General features: G+C 46.8%; 1 protein-coding gene across 1 annotated transcript in view; it reads left to right on the top strand.

Moving 5' to 3' along the window:
- The first annotated feature begins 7,213 nt into the window (after positions 1–7,213).
- TMEM120B (transmembrane protein 120B) overlaps positions 7,214–10,398 on the top strand; it is a 45,898-nt gene continuing 42,713 nt past the window's right edge. Inside the window, exon 1 of the mRNA XM_007448705.1 lies at positions 7,214–7,296. Within this exon, the coding sequence (XP_007448767.1) occupies positions 7,228–7,296 (69 nt within the window). The 5' untranslated portion in view covers positions 7,214–7,227. The remainder of the gene's footprint in view (positions 7,297–10,398) is intronic.

The raw sequence follows: 10,398 nt of genomic DNA, 5'->3' as shown, positions 1-10,398 counted from the left end.
GGGGAAGAGAAGCTGCTTTACTCAGTTTACTGATCCAAAAAATCTCTTGTGGAAAAACCCTTGCAGACACATCCAGAATAATGTTTAACCAGATACCTGAGCATTCGTGGCTCAGTCAGTTGAGACATAAAGTTAATCATCTTGATAGCTCAATAAAGCTATTATTAAATATATATACATTTTACTGTTCAAAACTGTCAAGGTCATGAAAAAAACAAGGAAGACTGAGATACTATCACAGACCAGGAGAATATGGAGACATGATATTTAAATGTGGTGTCAGATTGAATCGTGGAACAGAAAAAGAACATCAGTAGAAAGACTGGTCAAACTTGAATAAATCCTGGAGTTTAGTTCATAGTAATATGCCTTTGTTAATGTCTTAGTTTTGATAAAGATGCCATGGTTGTGTAAACTGTCAACACTGGGGGAAGTGAGTGAAGGAGAGTACATGGGAGCTCTCTGCACTATCTTTGCCGTTATGGTTGTAAATCTAAAGTACCCCAGGACTTCCCTGCTGCTCCGGTGGTTAAGACTCTGCACTCCCAATGCAGGGGGCCCGGTCCGACGCCTGGTCAGGAAACTAGATCCCACATGCCACAACTAAGACCCAGCGCAGCCAAATAAGTAAATATTTAAAAAGGAAAAAAGAAAAGACTCTGCTTCCACTGCAGGGGGGCGCGGGTTTGATCCCTGATCAGGGAACTAAAATCCCACATGCCATGCGGCACAGCCAAAAAAAAAAAAGTATCCCAAAATAAAATGTTTGTTTTTTTAAAACCCAAATATATAAAGTTAGTGCTTTCTGGTGCTTACATATCAGGCACTTTACCTACATCATCTCATTTAGTCCTCACAACAATCCTACAGAGCAACCCCCAACTTACAGAGAAGGCGAATTATGTACTCAGGGTCACGCATCTGGCAAGTGGCAGGGCTGGGATTTGAACTCAGGTCTGTCTGATTAGTAAATCACACAGCCTCAGCCAGCCAGGACTTTACAGTCCCAGGTAGGCCCAGTAATGCAAATAACTGAATAAGGACATAAAGGACATTTTGATACCTGGAGAGTAAATATTAAACAAATAAATTTTAATAGATAATACTGTTTACATTATAAACCTGTGAACAGAAAGATAGGGGTTTAAAATTTCTATCAAACACCTGAACAACATTTCAGGAAAAAAAGATTATAGGGGGGTGGTGGTGTGATGAATTGGGAGATTGCGATTGACATATATACACTAATATGTATAAAATGGATAACTAACAAGAACCTGCTGTATAAAAAATAAAATAAAATTCAAAAATTAAAAAAAAAACTGGGTTTAATCTACTGTGTTCAGACTACTTTTTTTTTTTTTTTTTTTTTTTTTTTTTCTCACTGTTGTGGCCTCTCCTGTCGCGGAGCACAGGCAGGATCCGGACGCGCAGGCTCAGCGGCCATGGCTCACGGGCCCAGCCGCTCCGCGGCATGTGGGATCTTCCCGGACCGGGGCACGAAAGCGTGTCCCGTGCATCTCTCCCGTTGCAGAGCACAGGCTCCGGAGGCACAGGCTCAGCGGCCATGGCTCACGGGCCCAGCCGCTCCGCGGCATGTGGGATCTTCCCGGACGGGGGCACGAACCCGCGTCCCCTGCATCGGCAGGCGGACTCTCAACCACTGCGCCACCAGGGAAGCCCCCAGACTACTTTTAAAACCCTTTTGCCTCTACGTTTTCCCTCTATCAAAACTGCTCTATTTAGTGCCACCAATAAATTTTTGTTGGTTTGTTTTCTTCTTTTAAAAATTATTTTAAATTTTAACAGAAATAAAGAAAATTCCATCAGTTTATATGGTGGACTATTTCGTTGTTGTTTTTTTTTTCACTTGCTTCAATATTATTTATTGGAAGAGAAATTCTTTCAATTCCCTTCTTTCCTTCTTCCCTCCCACCATATGCTGGACTATTTCTGTTATACTAAATTCACCCAATCTCTTTCAGGCTACACGAATGATCATATAACTTTAATCAGTATATATACATTATTTGGAGATCTACTTTTTTACTTAACATGCTTTAATGTACCTGTTTAAAGGTATCCATTTAGTTCCCATAATGATTTTTAACAGCCATATAGTATTACATGAAATAGACAGGTTATAGCGCTTTTTTTTTCCTTTTTTTTTTAGTTTTTTGGCTGCACCTCGTACCATGCGGGATCTTAGTTCCCCAACCAGGGATTGAACCCGGGCCACCGCAGTGAAAGCGCTCAGTCCTAACCACTGGACCGCCAGGGAATTCCCAAGACAGACTACAGCTTACTTAACTGTTTTCCTCTTGTGGGGCACTTGGGATGCTTCCAGTGTGTGGCTGATCTGAAAAATGCTGCTATAACCATCTTTGCACAAATTGCTTGTTACAGTCTTGGGGACTATTTTTTTTTTTGTGGGGGGGACTATTTTGAGCAAGGGCGTTTGTGGGAAGCAGACGAAGGAAAAGTCCCTGGAATTTTCACTTCTCCCTGTGCAGCTGCTCTTATTTTAGAATAGGCTCTTGGCATCCTGCAGTGCATAAGTAACACAGCTACCAGTAGCTGGATGAGCTGGGGAAAGTTCTTTCACCTCTCTGTACCTTGGACTCTTGCTATTTCAAGTGTGGTCCTTGAACCAGTAGTATTGGCTGGGAGCTTGTAGAATTACAGAATGTCGGGTCCTTCCTAGAACCTACTGAATCACAATCTGCATTTTAACAAGATCTCCAGGAGGTGGTTTAAAGCACAGTGAAAGCTGGAGAAACCATGCCTTAGAGTACTTACCTGTCGAATAGGGATAATAAAGGTCCTTCCTCATAAGGTCGTCGTGCATTACACATATACATAATGCATTAATACATATACATAAAGTGTATAGAAGAACGCCAAGCACATAGTAGGTGCTATGTGTTCCTTTTTTTTTGGCCACGCCACGAGGCTCGTGGGATCTTAGTTCCCAGACCAGGGATTGAACCCTAGCCCTGGGCAGTGAAAGCACCAAGTCCTAACTACTGGACCACCAGGGAATTCCCATTTGCTACTTTTATGACTCTCCCCAGCTGACTGAGCAAATTCTACAGCTGGTAGGTCCCTAAGTAGAGTGCCTTAAAATAAGCAAAGAGGAGAGATATCCCCCTGGTGGTGTAGGGAGGGGGTGGGGGAGGAATCTTGCAACGCACATTCTCACCATTCTCACATATCGTGGTCAAAATCCCTAAGAAGAGGCACATCCAGCCTCAGGAAGCTGATGAGTGAGTCTGAAAGCTCTTTGGGCAGAAACCGGGACAGGGTGGCAGCCAGGTAAGATCCGATACTTCTGGCACCTAAGCAGCTACACTGATGGGGGTGGCCAGCCTGTGCCATCTACAGAAAGGCTTGCGAATAATGCACGTAAAGTCCTGACCCCACAGAGAACAGTCCCTAAGATTTGCAACCTGACCGCTGGCCAGCTTGCAGAGAAGGTACATCTGCCTAGCTCTCCCTGGGGGGCAAGGCCAGCCTCTTCAGCCCAGGATCGAGCAGCTGCAAGCATAGGTAAAGGGGGATCGTCGTCCCAAATCCTCTGCTTGGTGACATTTAATTCATCCTTCAAGGCTCTGGATTTCCTTTTTGATTCTACTAACCCCAATTAAATAAACTATTTTCTGTTTTTTCACCAAGTGAGTGATTCATCTGGTTTTGCAAACTTCATGACACATTGTATCAGGAGTCTCAAGCTCAGCTGTCTCCAGCCTACATGAAGTAGGCTGGGGCAGTACAGCTGAGCCTGCAGGGTACTGTGGCAGCTGGCGAGCCTCCTGTGAAGGGGACATGTGTTCCTCTGGTCCAGCCCATTGCCAAGCACGAACATGAGCCCAGTGTGGCCAGATCTTTCCACTTTCCAAGAGAAAGTAAAAGTCTGGATTTTTATATGAAACTGTCATCTTTTTCTTAATTAAAAAATTTTACATTTAAAAACTTACATTTAAAAGTTCTATATTTAAAAACTTAATTTAAAAACTTTTGTTTATAATCCAGCCAAACTGGAAACATCCCAAAGTTACCTAAACTGGTGAATGGATAAAGAAATGGATCCATCCATACAATGAAATACACTCAGCAAAGGAAAAAGGAATGAATTACGGAAACATACAATAATCATCTGAATCTCAACTGCATCATGCTGACTTCTGCTAGCCAAGTAATATGGACCAGATTTACTTTCTCACCTGAAACAATAAAAAAATGGAGAGAATAAATATGAAATGATGTGTTTTTTCAAGACACTGGACATCAGTCGATGGAGGACGGTGATCCCTGAGACACAGGAAACAAGTGGGGTTAGCCCTGTGATTGTCCAGCTTATTGTCTTTTTTTTTGGCTGTGCCATGCATTATGTGGGATCCTAGTTCCCCAGCTAGGAATCGAACCTGTGCCCCCTGCATTGGAAGCATGGAGTCTTAACCACTGGACTGCCAGGGAAGTCCCCCAGCTATTGTCTTGAGAGAGTTTCCAGGCCATGGTACAGGGCAGGGGGACCCCAGGTGGAGCCTGGCAGACCCCCTGAGTTGAGACGACAGAACTGAGGGTCCAGGGAAACCAAGGAGGTTAGAATTCTAGAGAGGAGACAGCTGCACATGGAGAATCCAGAGGTCTGGAAAGAGTCCCCTCTAGGATCAGCTGAGCCCTGGTCAACACATGCTTACAAGTACAACTACCAGAGGCCAGGGAGAGAGCTACCTGAAATGATAAGAGGTAAGAGTGTGTGACACCTACACAGGCCTAGGAATACAGCCTGCTCCTGCACCAGCCAGACTGGAAAACTTCATGATTCATGGGCACTGGTCTTGCCTCAGTAGTGGAGAAAAATTAGCTCCAGACTGAGCACTCTTTTGGTCCCAGGTAAATGTTAAAAGCAAGATTCAGGGCTTCTCTGGTGGCGCAATGGTTAAGAATCTGCCTGCCAATGCAGGGGACACAGGTTCGAGCCCTGGTCCTGGAAGTTCCCACATGCCGCAGAGCAGCTAAGCCCGTGCGCCCCAACTACTAAACCTGCGTGCCTAGAGCCCATGCTCCTCAACAAGAAAAGCCACTGCAGTGAGAAGCTCGTGCACCGCAACGAAGAGTAGCCCCCGCTCGCCACAACCAGAGAAAGCCTGCGCACAGCAATGAAGACCCAATGCAGCTAAAAAAAAAAAAAAAGCAAGATTCAAAAGGATCAAATGGTTTCCAAATAACCACATCCAATATAAAGCTCAAGAATATTTTTTAGAACTACTAAAATACAAAAGAAGTAGGAGGAGGGGGAGGAGGAGGAAAAGGGAGGTGGAAGGCAACAAGGTAGACTTCACAACATCTGACATCCAGTCAACAACAATCAGGCTTGCAAAAAAATCCTGTTTCACCCTTTTTGAGAGGTGTTGTTATGGGTTAAATTGTCTCCCAAAAAGATATGTTGAAGTCCCAGCCCCGAGAGATGAGAATCATAAATCAAAGTTGGTCATTAATTAGCTGGGAATCTTGAGTAAGTCACGCTCTTTTTCACGCCTCAGATAAGAACTGCAAATATTTCTCTGTGTGCTCTTGTGCATTTTCCCCATTCAGAGTTCTCAGAGGGGTCTATGAACCCCAAAAGTTGAGAACCTCTGCAGTAGATGATCTTTAATGTTTATTCCTTCAACAAGTATTTATTGAGGGCCTACTGTGTGCTTTAGGGATCTAGTGATGACCAAAACAGAGACAAGATCCCTAAGATCTCATGGAGATTATATTATATACCCATGGAGGGAAACATGCAACCAACATCGAGACAAACACTTTCACATAATGGTAAGTTGTATGAAGGAAATAAAGCAGGTGAAATGTGACTGGGAGGAGGCATGACCCATTGGGTGTTCAGGAACAGTTTTTTTTTTAGAGGTGTTGTTACAGGTTGAATTTTGTCCCACAGAAAGATATGTTGAAGTTCTAATACTCACTCCCTCAGAATGTGACCTTATTTGGAACTAGGTTTTTGCAGATGTAATTATTTAAACTGAGAAGAGTTCATGTTGGAGTAGGGTGGGCCCTTAATCCAAGGAGACTGGTGTCCTTATAAGAGGAGAGGACACACAGAGACACAGGTGGGAAAAGAGGCCATGTAAAACAGAGGCAGAGATTGGAGGGGTGAAGCTACAAGCCAAAGAATGCTGAGGGTTGACCACCACCACCATAGGCTATGAAGAAGAAAGAGAAGATTCTACTCAGAGTCTCAGAGGGAGTATGATCTTGCTGACTCCTTGATTTCTCACTTCTAGCCTCCAGAACTGTGAGAGAATACATTTCTGTTGTTCAAGCCACCCAGTTTGTGGTACTTAACCCAGTTTGTAATTTGGGCAGCCCTAGGAAACTAATACAGATGTCATTTGAACTAAGGCTAGAATGATGAGAAAAAGGCAACCATATGAAGATTTAGAGGGAAGAATATTCCGTGCAAGGGCAGGAAGAAAAAACAAACAAAAACCGTGGCTGGAGAGTACTTATCAAGAGGGATGAGATAGGAGATGTGACTCGAAAACTAGGCAGGGATAGATCTTGCAGGACCACGCCCGGGAGGTGAGGGAATTTGGATTCAATTAGCATTGAGGTGGTTATGTCACTTGAGCGACAGAAACTGCTGTCAAGACAGTCACCTAGAGTCTTAGAGGGCAGGATCTAGGATGTATTGGTTGAAGTAAATAATGACAATGTGAGATGACAGGGCCCTCTCTCCAGGCCGTCGTTGGCTTTGGCTCAGTTAAGGCAATGCTCCCTCCCCGCAATCTCCCTTCTACCTCGCGATCCCAGACACCCCCAATACACACAATTTAAGTAAAATAAGCTCTACAAATGCGGTTTGCGGACAAGTTCCCCACCGAAACTAGGCGAGAGAGATTCTGCAGGCGCAGAAGCATTCCCAAGGTGGGCAGCAGTAGTCCCTACCAAGTTCTGCAAAGCTACAGCAACGCCCCGGCAAGCGCCCGACGCGCGGGGGCGGAGCCGGGGCGGAGCGTACGCATGCGCAGGGCCTGACTCCCGGCGAGGGGTGGGGCGGCACCAGGGCCGGGGCTGTGACGTCAGGTGCGCGCGTGGCTCCCGCTGCGCAGGAACAGCTGGTGCCTCGGAAGGCGGCCGGCGAGCGGACAGGCGTGGGCTGCTGGTGGCCGGCCGCGCCACTCTGCAGGAGCAACCACCTCCGTCTCGCACCACTGCACCATGGCCGGCCAGCTGGAGCGTTGCGAGCGCGAGTGGCACGAGCTGGAGGGAGAATTTCAGGAACTGCAGGTAGGACCGGGCCACCTAGTCCTGAAACTCTGCTACCTGATGTGCAGGGTATTCCCCTTCCTGCTTGCCCAGCCCGGGCGGTGGGAACCATTAGGGCCTCTGGCTAGGCCCTGGGGGCTGGTGGTCCGCGTGAGCCAGCCCCCTCCCATCTCCCAGTATTTCAGTTATTCATACCCTTTGGGCGCCGAGTCGAAGCTCCCCATTTCCCCCGCCCTCGCGCCGGCTCTTTGCTCCGCGCACCTCCTTCGCTGCAGAAAGTTGGTCTGTGGCCTCTGAGGGGAAGTTCCAGGCGTGTCCATGTGGGGGAGGCCGGAGGGGACAGGTATGTTTGGGGACTCAAAGAGAAAGCCCAGCGCCCACCTCCTCAGGGGTCTCCCCTAACCCCACCGCCGCCCTCCAGCTTTCGGCAGCTCCACTCCTCCTTTACTCTGGCGGGCCAGCCCTCTCCTCTGCAGCTCCATTTTGAGAGATGTGCTTGGGAGCCATTCACCTTGAATCCGTAGACTTTGCTTAGGGGTTAGAGAACCCTGTTCTCAGTCTTTGGGGCTCCTGTGTCTGTGCCCGCCTCTCCGACGCTGCTGCAGGCCGAGTTTGGCGTTGTGGATGACATCTGTCACTTGTGACAGCTGGGTTGCCTCCTTTAGTGATAGAGGCTGCTCCCAGCCCTCACCCATTTGGCCCAGAGCCTTACACTGGGTGGGGTGAGGGCGGGTGTAAGAGGCCCCTTGAGAGAATGGCATTGCCGCTGCGCGGGCCTGGCAGGAGTTGTTGTTTCTGATAGGAGGTTCGCAGAGGCCTCAGCTACCTACCTTGGTGACTAAAGACGCCCCAGAAAACCTTAGGGTTGGCCAAGAGGGCTGCCTGGACCATTTTTGGAGATGAGGCTGTTCCCTCCGCAGCTACCGGATTGTGTCTCTTTTCTCCAGAGTTGGGCTCTGTTTGCCTTAAATCACATGGAACACCCCAGCCCGCTCCTTCCTGTCCTCAGCTGGAGCAGTGACATTTTCTCTGTCCATGTAGCTCTTGTCTGCAGTTTGGTTGGCCTCTTACTGTGTCCAGAGGAGGGGAGGGGAGATTGGCAAGGGTGTCTGTGATGGGTCTTTCTAGATATGATGTCGTAGGTCCAGATGAATAGAGAGAGGGTTGCTGGAGAGACTGAGCAGGAAGGCGGGTGCTTTTTTAGGCATGAGCACAGAGTAAGGTACCAGAACCAGAAGGGTACTTTTTCTTGGCCTGTCCAGCATGTGTGGGTTTGTGCCCTTTCCTTCAGGCCCAGGGCTTAGGGCCCACTCAGTTCCCACGGGACCCTTCAGGCTCCACTGACATCGAGAAGACTCAGCTATTTCTTAACGCTTTGTCCTGCTAGGCTCTCAGGTCATGTCCAGCTGTGGAGCCATGGAGGGTATTAGGGTGGGGAGTGCTTCAGAGCTATGCAATTAATGCACTTAACAGCAATTAGATAAAGGAGACTTTTGACTTGTTGTTATGTTCTTATTTGGTGTCTCTGGGGCTCAGGTGTGTGAGGGACAGAGAGGAATTGGGAATTAACCCTGGATTTTGTCCCCTGGTGCACAGCAAGGGCTGTAGAAGGGCTGACCGGGTGGAAACAGTGCTGTCCCCTGCTCACGTCTTCGGCAGTGGGGGAACTGGACTGGACTAGGTCTGACTTCTCACCGCTCCCCCCAACCCCCATAATAAATGTAAGAGCTCTGAACTCCTGAGATGAAAGTCTCTGGAAATACGCATATAATAAGTAGGGTATATGTTGTCATTATGTATGTGTTGGGTGGACTTTCAGATATGAGACATTTGTTGGGGAACAGGGAGGTCACAACAGGTAGGCAGGTGGGCAAGGTTAACAATAGGAAGTCTTTTTTTTTCACCAGAAAATCCCGGCCTATCTTAATTTGCCTATATCTGCCTCAGAATCTGGGATTTGTGGGTTTCATGTTCATCTCTCTCTGATTCTGTCTTTCTTGGGATGATGTATAATATCTCTGTGTTTTACCTCTTCTTCCCTTTTTCCAGTGAAGGGAGGAAAAAGGAAATCTAATTTCAGATCCTAGAGGATTTGAAAGGTCTTTGGAATTCCTCCCCACCCCTAAAAAAGTCATAATCTCTGGGACTTTCTAGAGGAAAGGATCTGTTTTCTTTTGCCTGTGATTTGCATCTGCCAGGGCCTCTCTGGACTCAGGGGCAAGGTTGGTTTTTGCCTGGTTGCGGTTTTGGCCATGCCGGTGAATTGAGCATCAGTCTGAGACCAGTGCGTGTTTGGCCCTGTGGCCTGTGGTGTGACCACAGAAGGTCACTTACAGATGTGGTGGCAGGTGATTTAATGAGCATTTCCTGTCTTGCATCTCTGGAAACCTGACCTCGTCCCTCTGCACTCAGGAAGGAGGTGGCCCGAAGAAGCCTCTCCCTAACCCTGACCTCACAGAAATGCAGGGGCCTGGTAGCCCATTGTAAGATTTTTGGCTTTTGTCACCAATGAAACGGACATCCCTCTGGCTGCTGTGTATAGAATAGACATGAGGTGGACAGGGTGGAAGCAGGAAGATAAGTATTATTTTATTAAAACCCTTAAAAAAAAAACCCTGTGAAATAGATCCTGTTATACCCATCTTACAGAGTGAAAAATATACCCCAAATCACACGGCTTATGAGTACTGGATTCAGGATTCAAACCCAGGCATTGAACATCAGAGTCTATACTCTATTTTTTGTTTTAATTTTTATTAAAAAGTACAGCTGATTTACAATGTTGTGTTAGTTTCAGGTGTACAGCAGAGTGAATCAGTTATACATATACATATATCCACTCTTTTTTTTTTTTTTAGATTCCTTTCCCATATAGGCTGTTACAGAGTATTGAGTAGAGTTCCCTGTGTTATACAGCAGGTTCTCATTAGTTATCTGTTTTATATATAGTAGTGTGTATATGTCAGTCCCAATCTCCCAACTTATCCCTCCCCGCCCATCCCCTGGTAACCATAAGTTTGTTTTCTATATCCGTGACAAAGTCTGTATACTCTTAACTACTACCCAAGGCAGGTCTGTGCCCTGGGTACTCTTTTGTTTCTCTCCCATCTTTCATTGCCTTCT

Source organism: Lipotes vexillifer, unplaced genomic scaffold, assembly GCF_000442215.2.
Source record: "Lipotes vexillifer unplaced genomic scaffold, Lipotes_vexillifer_v1.1 scaffold21, whole genome shotgun sequence".
In the NCBI taxonomy this organism is placed as follows: Eukaryota; Metazoa; Chordata; class Mammalia; order Artiodactyla; family Lipotidae; genus Lipotes; species Lipotes vexillifer.
Note: the sequence above shows the minus strand (reverse complement) of the source record. Positions and strands in the feature narration are given on the sequence as shown.